This window comes from Phoenix dactylifera, chromosome 12 (genome assembly GCF_051530095.1).
Source record: "Phoenix dactylifera cultivar Ajwa chromosome 12, Ajwa_hap1_PhDact_Kaust_v1.1, whole genome shotgun sequence".
NCBI classification, from domain to species: Eukaryota; Viridiplantae; Streptophyta; class Magnoliopsida; order Arecales; family Arecaceae; genus Phoenix; species Phoenix dactylifera.
This window is the reverse complement of record NC_143201.1, coordinates 21,443,751-21,470,268: the sequence shown is the minus strand read 5'-3', so window position 1 is coordinate 21,470,268 and position 26,518 is coordinate 21,443,751. Positions and strand designations below refer to the sequence as shown.

At 47.7% G+C, this 26,518-nt stretch overlaps 2 protein-coding genes across 2 annotated transcripts; both read left to right on the top strand.

Moving 5' to 3' along the window:
• The first annotated feature begins 1,341 nt into the window (after positions 1–1,341).
• LOC103701848 (uncharacterized) lies at positions 1,342–26,518 on the top strand. The gene is made up of 9 exons (XM_008784052.5): positions 1,342–1,620; positions 2,956–3,046; positions 3,152–3,212; positions 20,651–20,728; positions 21,325–21,398; positions 22,858–22,971; positions 23,082–23,189; positions 25,979–26,017; positions 26,110–26,518. The coding sequence occupies exons 1-9, from the start codon at positions 1,535–1,537 to the stop codon at positions 26,194–26,196; spliced, it is 738 nt and encodes a 245-aa protein (XP_008782274.2). The 5' UTR covers positions 1,342–1,534; the 3' UTR covers positions 26,197–26,518.
• LOC149751559 (uncharacterized) lies at positions 5,247–8,097 on the top strand. Its single transcript, XM_089926442.1, has 2 exons — positions 5,247–6,969; positions 7,052–8,097. Exons 1-2 carry the CDS (start codon positions 5,599–5,601, stop codon positions 7,964–7,966), a joined length of 2,286 nt encoding a protein of 761 aa, XP_089782568.1. The 5' UTR covers positions 5,247–5,598; the 3' UTR covers positions 7,967–8,097.

Below are 26,518 nucleotides of genomic sequence, written 5' to 3'. Positions count from 1 at the left end.
AATTATTAGAGTAAATTAATTTTCTATAATATAATATAATATTAAATTATTTAACATAACATATTAATATATTATGATATAATGTAATATATATTATATTTATAGTATAATACAATAATAAAGATACAAAATATTATAATTGTTAGTATTAATTAATTTCTCATAATATATCATAATATTAAATTATTTAAAATAACATATTAATGTATTATGATATAAATATTTATTCATAGAAATGTATTTATTTATTATCTTATTTATTTATTCATTCATTAATTCATTTATATAAATATTTATTTATGCATTTATTTATTTATTTATTATTTTCTTTTCTTTTGTTTTCTTTGATTTTCTTCACTTTTTTTTCTTTTCTTTTCTTTTTTTCCCTTTTCTTTTCTTTTTCTTTTTTTCTTCTCTTCTTCTCCTTCCTTCCTCTCCCCCCTTCTCCGTTCTTCTTCTCCCGCGCGGTCAGCAACGCCGGAAGGGGGCCAAGCTGCGGCGGCCACAGGAGGGGGCCGGGCTATGGTTGGCGGTGCCTGCGGCAGTCTCGGCAGCCGCGGTTGGCCCCCTGGGAAGGGTTCTCCTCCCGCGTGGTCAACGGCGCCGAAGGGGGTGCGGCACTGCAGCGGCGGGGAGAGGGAGGGGCTACGGCGCTGCAGTGGGGGGTGGGGTGGGGGCGTGGGTGGGAGAGGAACAGGCGGTGAGATGAGGTTTTGGGAAGGAAATTTATTTTTAAAATGGGAGTATTTTGGTCAAAAATAGAGCTTCCCGAAAAAGCTGAAAACAACATTTTCGGAAAGCTCTAAATTGCAGCTTCTTCCCAAAAGCTGTTTTCAGCTTTCCGCAAAAGCTGAAACAGCTTTTCGAAAATTTTATCAAACTCCATTTTTTATCTAAAAGTACTTTTGAATGGCCAGAAAGTGTTTTTTGGCCCTCCAAAAGCTCCCCCAAACATGGCCTAAGAGATGGACAGAAATCTCATGTCTTCGCCGATATCTTGAGAAGTGAGATAACGATATCGTAGCAAGTATAGCCAGATTAAAGTTATTCATTATTTTAATATTCTAATTTAAAATTAGATGATTAAAAATAATTTTAAATAGTCATTGACGACATATCGGTCGATATTTCTGGATATATTGATATAAAGAATAAAAATAATGAAATGATATCTTGAATGTATGGAACAAATGAGGGATCGAAACTGATGTAGAATGGTACATATAGGCCGAAATGAAAACCTTGTTTGTGCGAATCTTAGTGCCATGGTTGACGCTGATAGGTAATTCCCAAATCCTAAGCACACATTTGTGCTCCGCGAATCTTGATGGGTGATGGGAGTCACGGGATTGGGCGGTTGCGCACCGAGTCGAACGGGGACCGAAACAAAAGCCCCTTGAGGCCTTTCCGGAGTCCGATTCCGTGCGTCAGGAGCATCGGCTCGTTTCCACGGAAGAAGAGAGGCGCCCCTGGCCCTCTGGTTCCCATCAGAGCGCACGGCGAGAAGGCCAAGAAGCCAGAGCTCGCGATTCCGATGGCCGCCGAGACGGAGGAGGATCTGCTCCTCAAAAGCTTTCTGGCTGAGGTCAGCGAAGTCGAGAGAGACAACGAGGTCGTCAGGTCTCAATCCCACTTCTCTTTCTTGTTTTTTCTCTATATCACCACCGGTTTAGCTCAATCCGTAACTGGTACCTATTTATGGTTTTCGACTGGAAATTTTTAACGAAAGTATTGACGAAATTTTAGTTGGTGAGGGTTTGAACTTTGAAGGGAAGATATCATTCAAGGTTTTCATGGATCATATAGGAATTATATCTTCGGATTCATATTCTTTTTCAGAAATAATAATTTGGTTTCGACCGTGGAAAGTTAGGGTATCTGAGGGAGAAAGGACATGGGGTGAGAATTCTTTGATTGTTCAGTTGTTTGATAGGGAGAGAGTTAAGTCTGGTACGTTTGGAGGTGATTAGGAATTTTTTTCTTTTTCTTGCACCATGTTGAATTAAATAATTAACATTCTTTGAAACGTCAACTTTAAGAAATTTCTGGAGTTTTAGGATAGACGGTCAATTAATTAATTAACGCAAGATGAAAGGAAGCAGAAATATAGGATGAGAAAACCTGCAAATTTAGAGAATATAGGTAGGTGTTTCTATAGTATGGAGCAGCTGGACATCTTTTTCTTTTTCCAGGTTTTCCTGGAATCATGAGATAGTAGTTGGCAGCAGAATGCAGAACTAAATGAAAAATTGTTAGGATAATTGAAGACTAGCGGCCTTTATAAAGATGATAGGAAACGAGAATGCTTCCAAGAGAAAAATCAAAAGGGTAGTTAGGGAAATTTTTCATTAACAAAGAGATTTAGATAGTCACAAGACTCACAACTCAAATAACCGCAAGCAAAAGTTAATCATGCTTGAATCCCACTCGAATTTTAAGTTATATGTAAGTAATAAATTATCCATTCTAATCTTAGGTTAATTCAGCTTTACTTATTATAATTAGATTATACTAGATATGTCATTTACTTTAACTAATGTTACACTAATTGATTTACAGAAAATACAGGTATAATATGTGTGCAATATGGTAGTGCTATGGAGGGGTCATGTATGATATGAACCATTTATACATAATCTGTTATGCTCTGCCTCAATAAATTTGCAATTAAGCCCAAATACAATATGCACTTTGCAAATAATCAGTGAATTCATAGTTCATAATTTGGTGCAAAGGGATCAACAGACCCAATAGAGATGCATGATTTGGAGAATCTCAATCTGCCAATATATTTCACCAAATGTTTTTGCTTGTTGACAACCACCTTATCCTGTCAAGACGTGGCTGGCTTGGGCATAACTCTAAAGTTTTTTTCTGGAGGGTGTTTAATTATCATTATTTTGCCTTGCTATTGCATATTTTGTTCACTCTGTGAGCAACTATGAACCTCCTCAGGATACTTTCATGCTTCAAGTTGAATCCTTTTGAGCATCTCAACTTACCTTTTGATTCATCAACCAATGATGTGAAGAAGCGATATCGAAAGGTAAAATTACATATTTGAATTCGATAAGCAGATTGCCTGTCTCTTTATCTATTATTGGGAATCCTTTTGATGTTGGACCTTATTTAAGTTTGCTGAGTTTTGTAGTTGTCTTTGCTGGTTCACCCTGACAAGTGCAAGCATCCACAAGCAAAGGAGGCTTTTTCAGGTGCTCTAAATTAAATATGCTTCTTCTATATTGGGTAGTGGAGTGAATTGAAACATATTTTCTCTGTGTTGTGTTTGATGATGAGCTGTTGCATCCATCCCTCTGTCAATAATATTTCTTTACAGCTTCTTGATTGTGGTATGAGAATAAACAAGAATTATCATGAATCACAAATTGAGGCCGTGTAATATCCATTAAATATCACTAGTAGTGGTCTTGATAAGATAAAGTTCTGAAGCTTTTAGAGTTTGTAACAAGAGAAATCAACACTTGGTTTTTTAATTCAAAATGCTGTCTGATTAGATTTTCTAGCTCTAGATTTATGTGAATAATTATATGGTTTTCTTTTTCTAAAAGAAGTGGTTTTAGAAGACCTAGGATTGACTTTTACATTGGAAACTAATACCTTTATATACTTATCCACTTGCCAAGAAAGTTTTCTAACTCCTTGGCATCCTAAAATTCCTATGACACCTAGTCTCCAAAAACCCATTTATATAGAGCTTCGCTTTTGCTACCTGCTTGTGTCATGATTTTCATCTATCAATACATGAATCTGAGATCTTGATAGTCTCAGTTTTTTCCTTTAGTTTCTCAAGCACTGAACCTTGTTTCTTAAGCACATGGATTTATTTTGCCTTGAATCCCCTCCTTACCACTTTCACATCTTGCCTAAGGTTCCAAACTTCATCCATGACATCTTTATTGGTCATCACCATGCTATCCAAATTGTTAAGCCATGCCTAGCAACTTGACTTGAATGCCTCCATTTAATCCATTTTAGTATCATGGAATGTGATCCAAGGTCCCTTCCCATTTAAATTCTCATCTGCCCCATCCCACATCTCTGAACCCCAACCACATCCATTGACCCACACATTCTTCTAATCACACCTATCCTCTTTCCACTTGCTCTTTTAAAACCATCTTCTCAAATGTTGATACAGTGATTTCCATTGTAGGCATGATGATGTTAAGTACTGACATATACCGGTCAGGTTCAAGGCGTATCATACTAACCTGATACATTATCGTTACTGTTGCTGGTGGTCCAAACCGAGAACGATTGACACAGCGGTGTGAACGGGGTTCCGTCTGAGTTGTCTTGGTTGGTGTTGGTTACGCTCCACCTTCCACCGGGAAACCTGCAAGCAAGCCTCGCACCACCACTGGGGTAGTGGGGGCCCTCCGACGATCAAGTCAGAGGAGATTGGAGGAGGAGGAGAAATGATAATCGCAAGCAAGAGAGTGCTCTGGAAGATATTGCTTACCCCCCCTTCTCCCCCCAGCCGCATATATACCTGGCTGGGGGGTTTCTCAGGGGGGTTTGTCATCGTGGGGCGCGATGGAGTGGCCACTGACATGGCCGTTACAGGGCGTCGTGGAGCAGCGCTGGGTACGGCCATGACAGGGCGTAGTGGAGTTCCGCTTTGTACGGCTGATACAGGAGATCGTGGAACAGCATCGGATACAGCCGTTGCAGGGAGTAGTGGAGCAGGAGGCCTCGGCGTGCCTCTGGGAAGCAGCCTGTCGTTATCAAGAGATCTCCGACTCGGGGTCGGAGTGCTGGATCAGGGGGCAGCCGACCCGGGGTCGGGCTGCGGTGCTGAGGATATCCGACTTGGGGTCGGATTGCTAGATTAAGGGGCAGCCGACTCGGGGTCGGGCCGCGAAGCCGAAGATGTCCGACTCGGGGTCGGATTGCTGGATCAAAGGACAGCCGACTCGAGGTCGGGCCGCGAAGCCGAAGATGTCCGACTCGGGGTCGGATTGCTGGATCAAAGGACAGCCGTAGTCTTCATGGGCGCGCGTGCCGGTCACGTGGAGCATGGCGGCTTAGTTCCCCCGTAACAGTAGCCCCCCACTTCCGAGCCTGGAACCAGAAGGGGAACGGGTGAAGGGAGTGATGCTTCGAGATTGCCGCCATCCCTCGGAGAGGCGCGCGCGCTTCGAGCTCCCCGCCTTCTTTATGGCGTATGGCGGTTGTTGCTGACCTGGCAGTCTGAGGATTTCGGCGGACATCCTTCCTTAATGGCGTCGATTTGCCTTTGGGGCGCGAGCGACCCTTCGGCGGCCAGGCGTCCTCTGGCGTCATCGAGGCATCACCCGCCTTTCCGCCTATTTAACCGGGGGCCCTCCCCCGTTCGTCTTCCTCTTTACAGACATTTTCGAGTTTCCCCTTTGCGCTGCCGTTGTTGCCGTCGGACTGTTCGCTTGCTTCTCCTTTGACGCTCTCGGAGCCGTTCTTCCTTCTCTTCCGGTGAGTTACCCCATTCTTCTACTTAGGGCTCTTCGTACTTTCTCCTTTTATACTAGTGTACCCCAGTCGTTCCGGTCTTTCCCCCCTTCTTGTCCCCGTCCTGACCGTAGGTATTGGCCATTAGGAATGGGCGAAGTGAGAGCAGACCGCATTAAGTCGGAGCTGGTCGCCGAGGACTTAGACAAACTCGTGGCTCGGTACCACCTTCCCGAGGCCTGCAACGTTACGCTCCCGGGGCCTGAGGAGAGGATGTCCCATCCTCCTCCAGGGAAGATCGCCATCAATGAGGGCATTCTCCAGGCCGGGTTCCGCTTTCCCCATTCGGACTTAGTCGTGCAGGTACTCCGGGGTTTAAGAGTTGCGCCGACGCAGCTGGTGCCGAACTCGTGGCGTGCCCTGACGGCCTTCCAGGTTCTCTGCCGCATGCACGAGATTCCCGCCACTCTGAATGTTTTTTGGGAGTTCTACAGCCTGAGTGGCCACCCCCAGGACAAAGGGTGGTGGTGCTTTGCGGCGCGGCGAGGGTGCGGCCTCGTCAAAGAGGCTCCTTCCTCCATTCACGGCTGGAAGGAGCGTTTCTTCTTCATCGATGTAGATCCCTCTTGGGAAATCAGGGCGACCTGGGAGACGCCGATGAAGTCCCCGATCGGCCTATCGAGACTGTCGAGGGAGGAATCCGATGGCTTGGCCGCCTTGAAGGGGTTGGTTGCCGAGGGCCAGCTCCCCCCGGTGGCCCGCCTTATTTCCGAGGATACCTTGGTGAATGTCGGTCTGAGCTCGGTCCCCACCGACCGTGAGCCCGCCACCATTTCTTTTTTGACTCTTTTCTCCTCTTTCGTCTCGTTCTTTCCTTCGGTTTCTCAGCCCGACCATCTCGTTCTTGTTGCAGAGATTGACGACGTCATGCGGTCGGACAAGGGACCGGCCGTTGGTAGGTCGTCCCTACTGGAAGCGGTCCGGAGGAGGAAACGAGCTCCTCCGAGCGGGGCCCCGCCAGCGAAGAAGTCCCGCAAGGAGGTGCCTCCGACGCCGACCGACGAGTCCGGGCCCACCGATCAGGGAGACGCCGTGGGCACGGACCGGCAGCTGACGCTGTATCAGCCCTCCGGTGGTGAGACTGCCGCTATTCCGGAGGTATCATCCGAGCCCGCTAGAGACGGACGGGTCGGACGTGATCAGTCCCCGGCCCGGCCTTCGACTCAGCCGGCTCCTGATGATTCGAGGAGGGACGCGCCGAGGCCCCGGCCGAGCGGGGCCCTATCAATTCCTGGAGTGACCCCCGCCCCGAGCACAATCAGCAGGACTCTTCCCCAGGCGATGGATAAGGATAAGGCTGCAGAACCGCCATCTGGCTCCGGGGAGAAATCGGGGTCGGCCTTCACTACCGATGGCGCCCGAAACCTCATCGAAACAGTGCTGCTGGAGAAGGACCGCCGGCGGGTCCGGGAGTTGGGGGTCTCTGACGTCGGGGCTGCCAGCTGCGTCTGTCTCATGTCGGTGAGTGTTCTTCTGGCCGCTTTTCACCATTTATTAGCTCTGTTGTTCTCCGCCTGACGCCCTCACTTTTCCTATCTCTTAGCTCGCCCAGTACATGATCCGTCTAGAGGAGTGCTACAAGGAACAGGCGGGACTTCTGGCGAAGGCCGAGGACCGACTGAAAGCAGTGGAAGAGGGAGGCCAGGCCGTGGCGGGCAGGACGACTGGGGACCTCGAGGCGAGGCTCCGGGAGGCTGAAGAGCGGGCACTCGGCTTCGCCGCCCTCGAGAAGCAACTGTTGGAAGCTCGGGAGCAACTCAAAGTCGCCTCGGGCTTCGAAAGCAGGGTTAAGAAGGCGGAGGAACGAGCTGAAAAGCAGTCCCGGAAGGTCGCGGACTATCGAGAGAGGTGGGAGAAGGCTCAGCGGTCTGCTGACAGCGCCCGCAACCGAACCCGGTCTCTTGAAGCCAAATTGGGCGAATTGGAGTCAGCCTTGGAGAGGTCCCGCGCGAACGACCAAGAGCTCCGTTCGCGCCTGGAGGAAGCTGAGGCCGCTCGCACTGCTGCCGAGGCGGAGCGTAAGGAGGCTCAGGCTAATCTGCTGAGGGTCTCCTCCGAGGCTGAAGACCGGATTGTGGCGAAGGTCTTGGAGGCTAAGGCTCAGATTACGGAGCGAGCAGAGGCGGCGCTGGCCGAGAAGAGTGCGGAGATCGGGCGCCAGGCGGTACAGGCTTATCGTCAGTCCGCCGAGTTCACCCGTGATATGTCGGAGGCGGTACAGGCCTATCGTCAGTCTGACGAGTTCGTCCGTGACGCGTCGGACGCGGGGTCCGAAGCCTTCATCTTAGGCTTCGAGGAGGGCCTGGCAAGGGTGTCGGCTAAGTACCCCGAAGTTGACCTGAGTGGGATTTCCCTTCTCGACTCCTCTCCGGCGCCATCGCCTGCTGATTCTCCTACCGCCTCCCTACCCCCTGCGGACGAGCCCGACGCTCCCGACCCGGGGGTTTCTCCAAGCTGACCTCTTGTACCTTTCGTTGTCCTCTTTTTTTGTATGTCGGCATTTTGCCAAATTGTATGGGCCTTGGCCCTGAAACAATGAAAATTAATACAAGTCGAATGTTTCTTCATCTCGCTTTCGTCCTCCTCTTTTTTTTCTTTTTAACTCTTGGCGGCGTCTTGCCGACTCCTGACTCTCGAAGTTCTTCCGGCCCTAAGCCAGGCATCCGAGGGTTAGGCCTCAGGAAATTCTTCCGGCGCTAAGCCAGGCATCCGAGGGTTAGGCCTCAGGAAATTCTTCCGGCGCTAAGCCAGGCATCCGAGGGTTAGGCCTCAGGAAATTCTTCCGGCACTAAGCCAGGCATCCGAGGGTTAGGCCTCAGGAAATTCTTCCGGCGCTAAGCCAGGCATCCGAGGGTTAGGCCTCAGAAAATTCTTCCGGTACTAAGCCAGGCATCCGAGGGTTAGGCCTCAGGAAATTCTTCCGGCACTAAGCCAGGCATCCGAGGGTTAGGCCTCAGGAAATTCTTCCGGTACTAAGCCAGGCATCCGAGGGTTAGGCCTCAGGAAATTCTTCCGGCACTAAGCCAGGCATCCGAGGGTTAGGCCTCAGGAAATTCTTCCGGCACTAAGCCAGGCATCCGAGGGTTAGGCCTCAGGAAATTCTTCCGGCACTAAGCCAGGCATCCGAGGGTTAGGCCTCAGGAAATTCTTCCGGCACTAAGCCAGGCATCCGAGGGTTAGGCCTCAGAAAATTCTTCCGGCGCTAAGCCAGGCATCCGAGGGTTAGGCCTCAGGAAATTCTTCCGGCGCTAAGCCAGGCATCCGAGGGTTAGGCCTCAGGAAATTCCGCTCGTTGGTCGGCCAAAGTTGGCGCAAGCCGAGGCGACCGGTCGGGGCTTCAGGCTAGTCTGGTCCCGGGATGGTCATCGGGTTAGCCTGGCATCCGAGGACCGAGCCTCGGGAGATTCCGCTCGTTGGTCGGCCAAGGCTGGCGCAAGCCGAGGCGACCGGTCGGGGCTTCAGGCTAGTCTGCTCCCGGGATGGTCATCGGGTTAGCCTGGCATCCGAGGGCCGGGCCTCGGGAAATTCCGCTCGTTGGTCGGCCAAGGCTGGCGCAAGCCGAGGCGACCGGTCGGGGCTTCAGGCTAGTCTGCTCCCGGGATGATCATCGGGTTAGCCTGGCATCCGAGGGCCGTGCCTCGGGAGATTCCGCTCGTTGGTCGGCCAAGGCTGGCGCAAGCCGAGGCGACCGGTCGGGGCTTCAGGCTAGTCTGCTCCCGGGATGATCATCGGGTTAGCCTGGCATCTGAGGGTTGTCAGGCCTCAGGAAATTCCGCTCGTTGGTCGGCCAAGGCTGGCGCAAGCCGAGGCGACCGGTCGGGGCTTCAGGCTAGTCTGCTCCCGGGATGATCATCGGGTTAGCCTGGCATCCGAGGGCCGTGCCTCGGGAGATTCCGCTCGTTGGTCGGCCAAGGCTGGCGCAAGCCGAGGCGACCGGTCGGGGCTTCAGGCTAGTCTGCTCCCGGGATGATCATCGGGTTAGCCTGGCATCTGAGGGTTGTCAGGCCTCAGGAAATTCCGCTCGTTGGTCGGCCAAGGCTGGCGCAAGCCGAGGCGACCGGTCGGGGCTTCAGGCTAGTCTGCTCCCGGGATGATCATCGGGTTAGCCTGGCATCCGAGGGCCGTGCCTCGGGAGATTCCGCTCGTTGGTCGGCCAAGGCTGGCGCAAGCCGAGGCGACCGGTCGGGGCTTCAGGCTAGTCTGCTCCCGGGATGATCATCGGGTTAGCCTGGCATCCGAGGGCCGAGCCTCGGGAAATTCCGCTCGCTGGTCGTGCGCCTGTCGCTTGCCGCCCGACGGGATTTCTCCGTGGCCAGCTGCGATCGTGTTTCTCCTCCTCTCCAAGCGTCGCCTGGGGAACACCAGATGGGCATTAAATGCTAATTGAGGGGTTACCTGGGAAATCGGATCGCCAGTTGCTGCTTGCGAGGAGTGTCAGTTAAGCGGCCGCGATGCGCGCGTTCTTCGAGGCGGATGCGGCCTGGGCGCGGGCGGAGATACGTGGACCTAGGGGTACAGGGCACCCGGAGTGTCCTGCACAAAAAATGCGATTAAGGAGAATGACGCTTAGGAAATCGCGGGAAGATACGCCTTGAGAGCCGGATCGGCTCCGGATTCAATGCGCCCGCATTTATTGGAGCCACCCGTATCGGAACGACCGGGGGGCCGCAGTTTGGCTATAAATATAGGTGCAGGTGCGATGGAGCCTGCCAAGCCGGAGCTGTTCAAGTTGCCATGGATCGTGGACCTTCTCTCTGGCGCATGGCTGAGAGACTCCTGCCGAAGGAACGGGAGGCGCGCCCCTCGCGACTTCAGCCAACTAGCCGTTTCATCTGGGATCAGCAAGGAGGGTCTCCCCGGCGGAACTCCGCTCTAGGCGTTTCATCCGGGATCACATCTCCCCTCCTTGAAGTTCAGCCTCCCGATTGAGCTCTGCACCAGACGCCTGATCCGGGACCGCGCCTCCATATGCTCTTCCCCCTCGTATTCCTTCTCTCCCCTAACACTGGGGAGGACCGGAATATCCCTTGGAGGTGGCGTTCCTCTGGAGGCAGCGGGAGCTTCGTCGGCGGCGGCTCCTCATCCTCTTCGTGGGGCGTGGATGGCGCCTCCGGTTGGAGGCAGTGTGGACTTCTCCTTCGTCCACTTCTTCTTCATCCGCGCCGGCTCTTCGTCTCTTTCGTGGGACGCCGATGGCGCCTCCGGTTGGAAGCACCCACTTCCGACGGGATTGCAACCGCTTCAGATGGAGGTTTCGGGATCCCAGATCTTCAGCTCCTCGGAGTCTCCACCTCTTCTTTACTTTCTTTACACCCTAATTCCCCCCTGGGAATTCCTTGTAATCACACGAGCACGCCGTTGTAACCAGAAATTATTGAAATGCAAAGCGTTATACATTTTTGAACTGTCTTTCTGGCATCGTCGTTCTACTGGTAATACATCCGCAGGTTAGCGGAATTCCAGCTCCTTAGAATTTCTCGACCATCTAGGGCCTCCAACTGGTAGGAGCCAGGTCGGTTTACCCAGCGAACCTTATATGGGCCTTCCCAATTTGGCGCTAGCTTCCCACCTTCCGCAGGTCGAGATGCTTTAGCTCGCCTTAGCACCAGATCTCCGATTCTGAAAAGCTTCGGTCGGACCTTGGAGTTGTAATATCGGGCCACCCTCCGCTGATACATCGCCATCCGAACCTGCGCCATTTCCCTCGCTTCTTCCAAGAGATCCAGGTTCCCTCGGAGTTGTTCCGAATTGGCCTCGGGTCGGTGCGCGGCCACCCGAGGTGAGGGGAGTCCGAGCTCCACGGGGACAACGGCTTCCGTGCCATAGGTTAGGCTGAAAGGCGTCTTCCCGGTAGGGGTCCGATGCGTGGTCCGATACGCCCAAAGGATATTCTCGAGTTCTTCGACCCAAGCTTGCCCCGTCCGACCGATTCGCGCTTTGATTCCTTGGAGGATTGTCCGATTTGTGACCTCGGCCTCGCCGTTGGTTTGGGGATGCGACACAGATGTGAACCGATGCTCGATCCCGAACTCCTCGCAGAAGTCACGGAAATGCTTGTTGTCGAACTGTCGCCCATTATCCGAGATGAGGACCCGAGGTACCCCAAATCGGACAATGATGTTCTTCTTCACGAACTTCCGGACTTGCACCTCCGTGATAGTGGCCAGCGGCTCTGCCTCCACCCACTTGGTGAAGTAGTCGATTGCAACAATCAAAAATTTCCGCTGAGCTGAAGCGACGGGGAATGGTCCGAGGATATCCATTCCCCACTGGGCGAAGGGCCAGGGTGCAGTGATTGGCGCCAAGGGGACAGAAGGGACTCTCTGGACGTTGGCGTGGCGCTGGCAGGCGTCGCATTTCCGCACATGATCCTTTGAGTCCTCCAACAAGGTAGGCCAATAATAGCCTTGCCTCATGATCTTATGCGCCAAGGACCTAGCCCCCAGGTGCGATCCGCAGATGCCTTCGTGGACTTCGCTGAGGGCGTAGGCCGCTTCCGAGGGGCGGAGGCACCTTAAGAGGGGGGCGGTGAACGAGGTCCGATACAGCCTCCCTTCATAGAGTACGTAGTGGGCGGACTTCATGACGAGTCGCCGAGCTTGATCTTCGTCCTCTGGGAGGATTCCTTCGGCGAGGTAGGCGACGAGCGGGTCCATCCAAGATGGCTCCGGATCAATCGCCATCACCGCTCCGGCCTCGCCGATGCTCGGGGCATCCAGGGTCTCCAGGTAGATCGCCCTTGACAAGTTGTGCGCGTCTGCGCCCACCAAGCGGGACAGCCTGTCGGCCCTGGCATTTTCGCTTCTCGGGACCTGCTGAATGTCAACACTGCCGAGGTCGGGAATGAGTGCTTGCACCTTCCAGACATAGCTCTGCATGGTCGGGCTCCGAGCCTCGAACTCCCCTCGGACCTGCCCGACCACCAGCTGGGAGTCGGTGAAGACCTTCAAACGCCGGATGCCGAGCTCCTTGGTGAGTTTGAGTCCTGTGACTAGGGCCTCGTATTCCGCCTCGTTGTTGGTCACTGGAAATCCGAACCTCAAGGCATACTCGGCTATCACTCCATCGGGACTGGTAAGGACCAGCCCGGCCCCTCCACCTTCGGGGTTCGACGACCCATCAATGTGAAGCGTCCAGATTGGGAGGTCGAGGCTGGGTGTTTCCGGCGGCCTAGGTTCCGCCTCCTGCACAGTGCACTCAGCGAGGAAGTCCGCGAGCACTTGGGCCTTGATGGCGGGTCGGGGCTGGTAGCGGATGTCGAACTCACCAAGTTCTACTGCCCACTTCACCAGCCGTCCCGCATTCTCAGGATTGCTGAGGATCTGCCGCAGTGGTTGATCGGTCAAGAGGGTGACAGGATGAGCCTGGAAATAGGGGCGAAGCCTCCTGGCCGCAGTGAGCAGCGCAAAGGCGATCTTTTCCGCCTTCGCATACCGCGTCTCGGCATCCCGTAGGACCCGGCTGATGTAGTACACAGGCTTCTGGAGCTTTGCCTCTTCCCGAACCAGTACTGCGCTGACTGCGGTTGGGGAGACCGCCAGATAGAGGTAGAGCATCTCCCCCTCTTGCGGCTTGGACAGCAGGGGAGGAGACGCCAAGTACTCCTTGAGTTGGTCGAATGCCACTTGACATTCGGCCGTCCAAAGGAAGTCTTTCGGACGCTTCAACACCTTGAAGAACGGTTGGCAGCGTTCGGCCGATTTTGCCACAAATCGTCCGAGCGCGGCGACCCTTCCAGCGAGCTCCTGAACCTCCTTCACTTTGGTCGGAGGGGACATATCTTGGATGGCCTTGATTTTGTCAGGGTTGGCTTCGATCCCCCGCTGGTTGACAATGAAACCGAGGAACCTCCCAGCCGAAGCGCCAAAGGCGCACTTCGCTGGGTTCAGCTTCATGCGAAACTTCCGCAGGGTGGCAAAAGTCTCCTCCAGATCCGCGATGTGCTGGTCGGCATGGCGGCTCTTCACCAGCATATCGTCCACGTACACCTCCATGTTCCAGCCGATTTGCCCTTTGAAGATTTTGTTGACGAGGCGCTGGTAAGTGGCGCCAGCATTCTTCAGACCAAAGGGTATTACCTTGTAACAGTACAGCCCCCGGTCTGTTATAAAGGCAGTTTTCTCCTCGTCCTGTGGAGCCATCATTATTTGGTTGTAGCCGGAGAAGGCGTCCATGAAAGACAGCAGCTGATATCCGGAAGTCGCGTCGACCAGTTGGTCTATCCGCGGAAGCGGAAAGCTATCCTTGGGGCACGCCTTGTTCAGGTCGGTGTAGTCGACGCACATCCTCCACTTCCCGCTCGCCTTCCGGACAAGTACGACATTTGCCAGCCATTCGGGGTAGCTGACCTCCCTTATGAATCCTGCCTCCAAGAGCTTGTCTACCTCCTGGTCGACCACTCGGATCCGATCCGGGGCACAGTGTCTCTTCTTCTGCTTTACTGGTCGGTGGGTTGGGTCGACGTTGAGGGCGTGAGAAATGACCTCCGGGTCGATCCCAGGTACATCGGCCGCCGACCAGGCAAATACATCAGCATTGGCTCGGAGGAATTCCACTAACCTGAGCCGAGCTTCCGAGTCGAGGTTGGCACCGACCCGGACCGTACGGTCCGGGCGACCCTCCTCAAGGGGAACTTCGATCACACCCTCGGCCGGCTCCCCGTGCCGCAAAGCCACCTCGTCTCTGGCGTCAAGGGACTCGACGCTTAGGGCCTCCACGGGCTTCTTCCCTTTGAGAGTTGCTAGGAAACATTGCCGTGCGGTCGGTTGGTCACCTCGGACCTCTCCAATCCCGGCCGCCGTGGGGAACCGCATTAGCAAATGGTATGTAGAGACTACCGCGCGAAGGGCGTTCAGTCCGGGTCGTCCGAGGATAGCGTTGTAGGCCGAGGGAACACGGACGACCAAGAACCCGAGCCGCACCGTGGCTTCTGCGGGTGCAACGCCCGCAGTCACAGGCAGCTCAACGACACCTTCGGCCGAGATAGCGTCTCCAGTGAATCCTATGAGGGGGGTGGATGTTTTGTGCAACACTTGTCGGGACAAGCTCATCTTTTGGAAGGCCTCGTAAAACAAAATATCAGCTGAGCTTCCACTATCCACAAGAACACGCCTTACATCATAGTTCGCCATAGTGAGGGAGATCACCATGGCATCATCATGGGGGGTCTGAACCCACTTTACATCCTCATCACAAAAAGTGATTACATTTCCGACCCGCTGCCTCTTCGCGACGGCCACCCCTGATGCTTCCACCGAGCCCCCTGCGTTCCTCACAGGCCGAGAGCAGCCCCCAGTGATGGTGTGGATCACGCCCGCGACGGGTCGATTCTGCTCCCGAGGCTCCTGAGGGGCCGGGTCGGCCGGGCGCGGGTCTGCGGGGGGACGTCGGTCGTTTACATATCGACCGAGACGCCCTCGGCGGATGAGAGCCTCGATCTCGTCCCGAAGCTGGAAGCAGTCTTCGGTGTCGTGGCCGTGGTCTCGGTGGTACTCACAGTACGCTCGAGAGGGCCTCCTCCCAGGAATTTTCTTCATCTGCCTCGGGACCGGGAGGTTCTCCCGCCCCTTGACCTCCATAAGGATCTGGGCCCGGGGGGCCAGGAGTGGGGTGTACCGGTTGAAGCGTCGGTGCGGAGAACGAGGACGTGGGGCGCCGTGGTTCCTCGCCGGTGACGGGCTTCTGCGCCGATGTTGAGGCGTCGGGCTCCTCCTCTGGGGTGCCTCTTTTCGCCTTTTCTTCCCGAGCTTTAGAGGGGCCTCGGCGGCCTCCTTGTTCCGGTGGGCGGCTGCCTCCTCGGCGTCTGCATACTGGTTCGCCCGAGACAACAGCTCCGGGAAGCTCCGCGGCAGGCGTTTGTCCAGGGAGAAGGTGAGTCTGCCCTTCCGGAAGCCACGCTTCAGGGCTGAGAGAGCCACCTCCTGGCTCAGGTTCCGGACCTCCAATGTAGCCTTGTTGAAGCGGGTAAGGTAATCCCGCAGGCTTTCTCCCTCGTTTTGCCGGACATCAAAGAGGGAGTCGGAAACCAATCGCCGCCGGCTACTGACGGCGAAATGGCTGATGAAGAGGCGAGTGAACTGGTCAAAGGACTGGATAGAGTCAGCCTCCAGGCCGGCGAACCACGCCCTGGCTGGGCCACGGAGGGTCGCCGGGAAGGCCTTGCAGAGGAGGGGATCTGATGCTCCATGGAGGAGCATAAGAGTCCTGAAACTCTCCACGTGATCCCGCGGGTCCGCCGCCCCGTCATAGGGCTCGATCGCCGGCATTTTGAATCCCGGCGGATTTGGGGTCCGCAGGATCCTCGAGGCAAGCGCCGGTTGGGAGGAGATCTCCAAGTCGGCGAAGGGATCTTTAGAGTGGCCCTTCAGGACCTGGAGTTGTCGGTGGAGATCGTCCACCCGCCGGTCCAGGGAGCGCGACCGGTGGGTGGGAGACAAGGAGCACCGAGAGGGGGACCGACTGGAGCGCGGGTTCCTTGAGGACTGGGGGGTCTGGGAACGCGCCCGGGCCCGCCTCTTGTACCCCGCGCAGCTTCGATGGGACGGTCCCGGCAGAATGGACCGTGCTCGAGAATCTTCCTCGCGCCGGCGCTCCTCCCCATGGGAGAGGAAGGAGCGCGGGTTGAGGAAGACAGGTGAGCGCTCGGGGGGCAGCGGCTCCTGGGCCCGCTGTGGCGCTCGAGACATCACACCCTGCAGGTTCTGCACTACCTCCGCGAGGGTGCGAACCTGCTGGGCTAACTGGTCGAACTGAGCGGCTTCGACCATCTGAATGGAGGGTGGAATGGTGGAGTGTTGCTGAGAATGTGTTGGAGACGCAGCGGCCTCCCGGCCGGAGACGCAGCGGCCTCCCGACCGGAGGCATTGGAAGCTCCACGACCACCTCGCCGTGCCATTACGATCGCTCTGAGATCAGGCCTCCCTTCCTCTAGCGCCAACTGTTGCTGGTGGTCCAAACCGAGAACGATTGACACAGCGGTGTGAACGGGGTTCCGTCTGAGTTGTCTTGGTTGGTGTTGGTTACGCTCCACCTTCCACCGGGAAACCTGCAAGCAAGCCTCGCACCACCACTGGGGTAGTGGGGGCCCTCCGACGATCAAGTCAGAGGAGATTGGAGGAGGAGGAGAAATGATAATCGCAAGCAAGAGAGTGCTCTGGAAGATATTGCTTACCCCCCCTTCTCCCCTCAGCCGCATATATACCTGGCTGGGGGGTCTCTCAGGGGGGTTTGTCATCGTGGGGCGCGATGGAGTGGCCACTGACATGGCCGTTACAGGGCGTCGTGGAGCAGCGCTGGGTACGGCCATGACAGGGCGTAGTGGAGTTCCGCTTTGTACGGCTGATACAGGAGATCGTGGAACAGCATCGGATACAGCAGTTGCAGGGAGTAGTGGAGCAGGAGGCCTCGGCGTGCCTCTGGGAAGCAGCCTGTCGTTATCAAGAGATCTCCGACTCGGGGTCGGAGTGCTGGATCAGGGGGCAGCCGACCCGGGGTCGGGCTGCGGTGCTGAGGATATCCGACTTGGGGTCGGATTGCTAGATTAAGGGGCAGCCGACTCGGGGTCGGGCCGCGAAGCCGAAGATGTCCGACTCGGGGTCGGATTGCTGGATCAAAGGACAGCCGACTCGAGGTCGGGCCGCGAAGCCGAAGATGTCCGACTCGGGGTCGGATTGCTGGATCAAAGGACAGCCGTAGTCTTCATGGGCGCGCGTGCCGGTCACGTGGAGCATGGCGGCTTAGTTCCCCCGTAACAGTTACAATATGGGAGTTCAATATTGCCCTCATACAATGTACCGTACGTTGGTACGGGGGTATATTGAACCGACCTGACCTACACAAGAAGTTACAGGTATAGGGTCTAGTACCAAGACTTAAAATGTTGATGCTAACAAGCAATATATGTGAAATAACTGTGATATTAATGTTCAGGCGCTTGTGAGTTTATGACTCAAGCTTTTGTTTTAGAACTCATGCTTCTTTATGAGAAAAAAAATCCTTGCCCAAACCCTTTGTCTTTTTGGTCTAAAAACTTTTCTTTTTGATAAAAAAAGATAATCATGCTAGAGATTTGGGCATTCTTGCTCACACAAAAGCGTATACATGAGCATTTAGGAATTAGCAAGCTCACCGGCTCATTTAGGTTCCTTCTTAAATCTTCCTGGTAACATAGTCATGTATTATTTTATTAAGTGGGGGGGTGAATGTTAGCTGAAGATGTGGGGGTCCCCCAAATCTGTCGCTAAAAATTGTCATGCAACGGGCATCGGACAACTAATGTAACCACTGGTTTTGTGCAACTTAAACCTGAGTCTGTAGTAGGAATTAGAGATATTTATTTGAAGAGTTAAAGTGTAAACTTTTCTTAGGTCCAAGATTAAATTATTAGGCCTTAAATTGTAATAAGTCTTAAAACTCTGTGAGATGACATCTTGAGCAAACTTCGAGGTTGATCATCTTTCTATTTTTTAACTGGATAACAGTTAAGTTTGATATCTGCAATCGTCTTCATTGGTAAGTATTCATGTCAGTCTTTTCTTTTCTCTTTCATCGTCTGTTTATTTTTTCAGACAAATCACTTCTTCATTCTGTTGTCTTCCACAGTATTGCCCCCTCTTATAACTTTTTGCTGTTTTTGCTATCCCGAAGCTGTTTTTGTTGTTGTTTGCCCTTGAGATAATTGTGTGAGTGTAAAGCTTAACATTAAACATTTCCTCTTGAGCTTCTATCATGAGATGTGTTGTTTTTATATGCTTTATTTCCTGCTTATGTTTTTTTTTCCCAGGACTATGTATGTTTATTTCACTGGATTAAACAGATTAGGATTTAGATCCCACAATTTTATCTTAGCATCTGGAAGTTATTTCAATTGAGTACTTTTTTCAACTCACTCTTTCAAATTACTTCTCTTATTCCTATGTTAGACTCAATATTTTGTGTATCAGTTTGGTGGACTGCACTTGAGTCATGTACCTGTCACATGACCACTTGAAGTGAGGAATATGAACACCCTGAAATTGTTCTCACCCCTCAATCAAACACATACAATGCATGGGGATGTAAAGTATAATAACATCATGCACAGAAAAAGAAAATGGGAAAAATTAGTGTTGAAGTGCATGGTGTGAACTAAATAACAATTCTGACAACCCCTAGCCCTTCATCTATTGGTTTCTTTCTCTCTTCCCTTTTTTTCTACCTCGGCTCATACTCTCTTTTATCTTCTTCTCTCATCTTCTTTGTGGAAGTGAGCCATCTTTGAGGCTTCTCCATCTCCTTGCTAGTTCGCCTATTATGTAGACAGCATTCATGTTTTAGATGTCAACTTTTGTTCCCTTGTTTCAATATTTATTCTCTGATAAACTATTCATTTTTCCTTTTTATATTTCTCCATCACATTCTAGGTTGTTTTATGGTTTCATTTCTCTTCCTTTTGATCCTAATATACGCATTTGCAACTACTAGTTTATCTTGTGTGGCTAGGTATTCTTTGGATATCGCTTTAGAAGCTTTTCATGTTATCTATCTTATGAAGAGAATAATTTATCCGGCAAATTCAATCCACTCTCTAGGATTATTGGATTCTTAGAAGAATTATTTGACAATGCTAGATAATAGGCCCCTAGGAACTAATATACTGGATCCTTCAGAGCATTCCTATCTCCAAACCCATGTTCACTGCGTACCTTTTCATCTCCTCTTTAGTTCTCTCAACATATGACATGTATGTCACCACATGTAAATATTCCTTATACATTTTAAGGGATATTTGGTTGCAACTGGATCTGTGCAAAACCTAAAATAATGGGTTTTATAAAATTTTATGTTTGTTTGCTTGGACCTGTTTTGGAAATCCTGGTTGATCAGAGAACCTAAAAAATGAACATTACAGAAAAGCTGGTCCTACCCTATATTTCGTAACTATTTAGCAGATAGTCAATGTTCTGAAATACAGTCCATGCAGTCAAATCGCATAGTGGGCTGCTAGTCATTTACATAGGTCAAGGGAGCGTGCATGTGGAATCCGGATATATATGGTTTGTGATGATGATCGATCATTGTTTGATAAGTCGCTTAAAGATTGATTTTCGAGTGTCTTTTTGAAGATTTGTAGATTAAATACTATATGTTTTGTTTATTAGAAAGATACTTTAAACTTAGTTATAGGTTGTGCTTCTTCATAGCTTGTATTTGTTTTTGCATCATTTAGTAATAGATTTGTTCATTGCATTGGCTTACTTAATGTTTGATTATGGTTCGTCAGATCACGTTAGTTTTATAGGTTAACATGATAGTCTCTGCTGAAAAGGCTCTTAAGTAAGTCTGAAATATTTTTTCTTGGATTTTCTACTTATTTAATTCTGAATTTCTATTATTATCAATTTATGTGTGTTTTATTTTTTAAGAAAATATTTCCAAAGTACCAACTTTATATATTGCCCAATATGCACCCACATACCTCATTTGTGCTGTGCAGTACCCCTGCTGCCATCATACTGTGGCCCTCTTTAAGACCTTGCGTAGAATCATGTTTTATGGTTTCCTGTTCCCTGAAAATCACAAACAATCAATCAGCCCTTAAAAGTTCTATGCATTAAACTGTACCCACCCAGATATGCTTCTTTGTTCTTTCCCCCATTTTTTTTCCTTCATGAACAAGTGCTAAGCACATCCATATTTTTGTCAACCATTACTGAATACTTGGTCTACTACTAAATACTCTCTTCATCTGCACCTGTATTAGCAGTTTACTGTTGATTGAGTAAAGCATAATATGTCTATATTTTATACTAACGACATTTGCATGAAGCTTGTTAATCTTTTCTTTCAAAGCGTGGAACATGCAATCTTTCTTTTTTCTCCTGCCACTGAAATTTGGTGCTTTTTAATAAAGCATTAGAAATCTGTAGCCCAAATGCCAGTATTATCAACTTTCTTCATCAAATAGCGCCATGTCCCAACATATATGACTTGCTAAGATGCAAATATGTGATGGCTGATGTGTTTTTTCCCTCCCTAGTGATGGCTAATGTGTTTTTTCCTCCCAAAATTTTTTAAGATCTTTATGCAGCCTTGGCTGTCCCTTTTTTTTTTCATTTATCTTGTTTTGGAAGTGTTACTGATGATTAAATTTTGCTTCTAACAGCATTGGCAAAAGCCCAGCAGTTACTACTCGATCCGCAGGAAAGGGAATACCTTCTTACTCAAATAAATGCTGCAAAAGGTGCGCCCATAAATCTACATGTTTGTGCTTCCTTCTTATCCTTTGATTATCTATTATCTTTATACAAGCAATTTCGGTGCATTCTTCTAAGACAGTCTGGACATTGGATAGTTTTCTTAGAAATGCGATGTCTTCTATGAAACATAAAATTCTTATATCAGTGTTGACTCTGCTGATGTATTAAATTTCCATTCACAACTGCGTACAACCATGGGTAAAATTTATTTTTGCCTTTAAGGCAATGTAGCTTCATTTTCTTGTTTGATGTCTGTCTATCCTTAGGATGCTTGAGATAGAAAAAAGGGCAACTTATTCCCTATTGAAGACCATTTTTTGGTGCTTGTCATATTTTGCCCCATAGATCTGTGGTTTAGAATTTGTCTTGTAGAAACGCTTCTTATTATTTTTGTGAGGTGCTGCTGTGTTTTAGCAGCAAGTGATTAGGTATGGTTGCTTTTAAACTTTTTGTTCTTCATTACTGTCTTTTGGAATTGATTTTAGGAGTCCTCTGTTTTCTTCTATGTTGCTGGAACAACTGGAATCGCATGATATTCTAACAGATGAAACAACTGGTTCTTTTTGTTTATGAGCTGCAGAAGAGCTAAGGATGCGGAGGAAGAAACAGTTGAAGAAAGACAGTGCTTCTAAAATAAAAGCACTAGTTGATGAGGTAAAGTGAGGTGTTTCATTCATTTTCTGTCGTACCTTTGAGCAAGGGCATGTATTTTGAGCATTGTTTTTGCCATATATTTTTTCCCTTCATACTTGATGTATCCGATCTTCAAGCTTGAAAATTTTGCTTCTTGTCTTAGGTGGATTAAATATTAACCCTCAGATAGAAATCAAAATAATTTTGACCCATTTACTGATTGAATGTCGAGGTACTTAATTTTTAAAACAACCCCCTTGTTATTTAGAATTGAATATAGAGTAAAGCCATTTGTTCATTGTTTCACCTCATGACTACTCTATATGTATAATTATTTGTCATATGAACATAAGAAACATATGCTTTATGATTTCTGGGAACCGTTATTTCTTAGTCTGCATTTTCCTTTTTGTAGTACTGGCTTTTTGACTTTAATTAGCTTGGTAAGATTGAAGATGGAGTTATTTGTGACATTTTTTTGAAGAGTTTAATTTCGAGGGACAACCAGTTTGTACTAAGAAACTAATTTAAGTGATAATAAATTGACTGAAATGATCATTTATTATTAAAAACCCCAGAGCTGAGCACCAGCCTCCATCAAGATGGACAGCTGAGCTAGCTCAACAATCTCTATCACTTGAGCTAAGACATTCTGTATGCATTAACGTTTGCGAAATTCTTAATTTTTAAGATAGTGCAATAATCTGATAGTATAAATGAAGTACTTATGCTAAAAACTAACTGACTGACTTTTTATTAAGTCCATCTTCTGGGCACCTAGGCAACTGCTTGGGACTATTACCTGGGGTTGGCTGAGCTATTTGACTACCATGTAGAGCATACAATTGAATTTTTTCTGAACACATTCAGAACTAGCTCTTTTGTTACAGCATGTGTGATGCTTCCACAAATCATCATCATCAATAAGACTATAATTATCTAAAGTGCTCGTGAAATAATTTGTGCTTGGGAATATTTATGTATGCTATATATGACATTCCTGTAATATTTAAGTTACATGCATTCTCTATGGTGTGCATACATTATTTATTTAAGATTTCAAGTGTTGTTTCTCATGTTACATTGGAGTTCCATAGCCTACTGCTGTACTTTATATTAGGCTATGACAAGTTGAATTTGTAACATATCAAGAGAGAATCAATGCCACTGAGTTGCTAAAGTAGTTGTATCACTTAGTGTTGAATTATAGGAAGTATCTGTGTAAACTCAATGATGTTATTGATGGCATTTCCATTTTTCCATTTTTGTTTACTTTGTTTGTTCTTTTCATTGTTTATTTTTCCCTCGTCGTGTATGGTTATATCTGAATTAAGTTGAAGTTTTTACATGCTGAGGATATAAATAAATAAAATGTGTTTGCGATCGTTAACATTTGAGCTTGCATATTCTTTTCCTCTAAATATTACTTTTGAAAGGTTTTAAATTCTGACTCAAAGAAATATCGGACTTCTATATATAGGGAAAATGTGAGCAGCAGTTTGAGCAATCAGAAGAATTCCAGCAGCAATTGAAAATGAAAGTGCGTGAAATTTTAACTCAGCAAGAGTGGCGTCGGAGGAAAATGCAAATGAGGGTCTGCTAAAACCTTATTTCAGTATATATATGTATTTTTATTTTAGTTAATGACTAATGATAGTTAATGGATCATTAAACATCTTTAAAATGCAATTTTATATTGAATAGATATCGGAAGAGGAAGGAAGACTGAAGAAGGATGAAGAAGAGACTAAGGAAATGTGGAAAAGGAAGCGTGAGCATGAGGAACAGTGGGAAGAAACAAGAGATCAGCGAGTATGTTCGCTTTCTACTTTTTAACTTTAACGAGATTATTCTTGTAATGCTAGTTTGATCTTGCAATCAGTAGAAATCAGAAGCTTATAAATTTGTGGTTCTAAATGCTCATGTTTGTTATAGTTGTAGGAGAGTTACATCCCAAATGCTGAGTGTCACTACAGTGACATCATGCTGGCCTTCACTGAGCTAGTTTATGTTATCCTTTATTTTCTTTCAAGCTCAGACATAATTATTCAAATATTGACTATGTCTATCATATATTTACTTTTTTCATTCAGTCTAAAATTCTAAACACATTTTATAGGCACTGCCTCTATGATCTCTTTTTAGTGCGTTAATCTTTTCTGTCCCACTCCTTATCCTGCTACATCTGATATGATCAGAATCACAGGGCCAGCTCTGTTAGGTTATAGTGTCAACTTATGAGTTCCTATATTGATCAATATCATGTTTCCATTAATACTAAAATTTTAAATGCACTCAGTTTGCTCAGTGTTAAAGCGCTACACTCTCCAAAATCAGAAGCGAATGGTATATCTTATAGTATATGAGATTTCATTTATTAACCTTTTAATAAAACTATTTTGCATCTTGAACGTGTAAAATATTACTTTTTCCTGGATATTATTGCTTTCATGAGTGCTGATACGGTTATTTGTAGAAGATTGCACTTAGCAATACGAGGGATGCTTTCAATGGGAAATAACATAAATATAAAGTTGAATCTTCTGTTGAATGCATATTGTAAGCTCTCTTCTTTTAATTTTTAAAGGATATAACTTTCAGCATTTGGAGGATTTACGAAAAATTACTTACAGGAAGCAACATAAAAGGGCATCAGTGGGAGTCCCAAGGGCTGTCACTAAATGAGCTTTTTCTTCAATCCACAGTATGTGGTTGGAGGTTAAAACTGTAGCACATATAGGGCAGAGAAATATGTGGCATTTTAAGAAGCACAAGAAGCATGAGCTGCATAGATCCTTCATATGGGCTAAAAAATGTGTTTTAGTTTGTTGGTTGCAGTGTGTGTATGGCTTTAGGGTGAATATTAAAAGAAAGATGTTATAGAGGATGAAAAAATCTTGAATAATGTGATTTTTAAATGGATAAGGCTACTTTTATGGATATTTGTCTGTTTATCTTTGTGACTTGCAATCCTTTAAAAATATTTCTTGTATGCACTTATTAAAGGGAGTGACATCAGTCGTCCATTTTATAAATCAAAAGATATAAAAGCATTTAAACGTGACTAAAAAAGAATCTATCAAGAGTAATGCTATAGCCATCCAGAGTTTTACTTACACCTCATTATGTGCTGAGATGACAACTGATCCCCTGTTAAAGCATAACTGACTAATAAAAATCTTCTTGCAAGGATAGTTGGTCTTGCAGCTGTTCTGTTGTTAGTTGCACTAAATGGGAAAGGGGATTGGGAGTGGTTGGAGCTGTGTTGTTGAATTGACCATGTATAAAGAACTGAATGCTAGGAATACCAAGGAAATATCCATACACCATGTGCAGATTTTTGTTACAAGAGGCTATCTTGTTGATAGAATTTGATTGTAGAGTGCAAGGCACTGCAAATGCATCAAAATAATTGGCACAAAGAGGGGGGAAGGTGTATCGACCATCAATTTAAAAAGTATATGGAATCACGAAATGAGAATTTAAAAGTCGCTTGTTTCCGGCAAAATGTTGAATGGGAGTTCAAGCACATAAAATAAGCATTGTAATGATGAATTTAGTAACTACCTGTTTGGCTCAGAAGAGCTTCATTAGCAATTAGAGCATAGATGAAAGGTTGTAGGTTCGACCAATATCAATGGACTACTGATTGAGATGGAATTGATGTGTGCAACCTAGACTAGAGGAGGTGTTCCTAGGAGAACATGGATAAAGAAAATGTTCGATTACAATTCGAATAATGGTTGTGATTGAAACTCGAGAAAAAGCGCATGTTTACTGGTTGGTGCATTGATAGGAATGGAACCAAGTTTTAGACACATAAAATAATGCTTGTTACTTTTAGTCTTGACGCAATACTATACAGTGGTAAGATATCCTTGGCCCTGCATTAGACAGGCTGTCTTCGCAGGTTAACCTTTTAGGTCCATTGATATTGCTGAAAATAAGGTAGCACACTCATGTTCAATGGGTTCTCTAGGTTGCGCTTTCTCATGATAGTAAGGTGGGCATGACAGATCAACATAACCCATAACATTCTAAATTCGCTAAGTTCTAAGTTTTGTTATAATGCATCTTCCTAAATCCTGCCATACAATGCAATAAATGGATTTTCAACAAATGATGTCTTGCAGCATGCACAAAATTCTGTTGCCACCTCATACAGTGAAAGCTTTTCTAGAATTAGGATTAATGGTGAACACAGGAAATTTGCATTAGGAATTGGTGCTTGCGATAAGTGTGTTCCTACCAATAACTTCTCATGTTTGAGTGGTTGATTTACGAAGTGTCACAGTTTTTGAGCTTAAATTATGGCAATTCTGAGATGTTTAATCAACTGCATATTCTATTCTAATCTTCTTAATACACGTTATCATAGTCTTTTCCCCTCCATTAAGTTAACCAACTTTGCAAATTGTAGTTATTACATTTCTTTTCTTGGTCGTCATATTTCTGTTTTCCTTGATTCTTCCATTACATTCTATTTAAATTTGAACATGAAAGCTAGTAAAGTGGAACTTGTGCTTTACCTACACAAGGGTTGGTAGGTTGGCAATTGGAAACATATGCTTCTTGTTTACCTGATTTAGTTGTATTCACAGGTTTCCAGCTGGAGAGATTTCATGAAGACTGGAAAGAAGGTAAGAAAGATTATGCATATTAACCGTGGATAAATCCATGAGAGACTTCGGGTGGAAATTCTGAAAATGATGGCTGGCTTCTTGTTCTATAGGGTAAAAAAGGAGAGACCCGACCACCAAAGCTCAAAACAGAAGATCCCAACAGATCTTACGTGCAAAGGCCGGTAAAGCGAGTGTGAATCGCAACGAAGATTGCTGCACCTTAAAGTAAAGTGGACAAACAGATTTGACTCCCTTAAGCGTATCTTGAATCCCAGGGATTCCATTTTTCTCCTGGTCATGCGCTGGAGCAAAGCTCTTATCCTCCTTTCCTGCTTTTCTTTGGTTTTTCACTTATCTACAAGGAGGTTATGTTTTCAAGTGATTTAAATTTTTATGTAACTTCAAAAACAATTGGTATGAGGACAAGGAATTCTACGTTTCTTTAGGAGGGAGAAAAAAAAAAAAGAAAAGGAACAGAGGGAGATCCACCTGCAATATAGTCAACCAGATTCACTATCA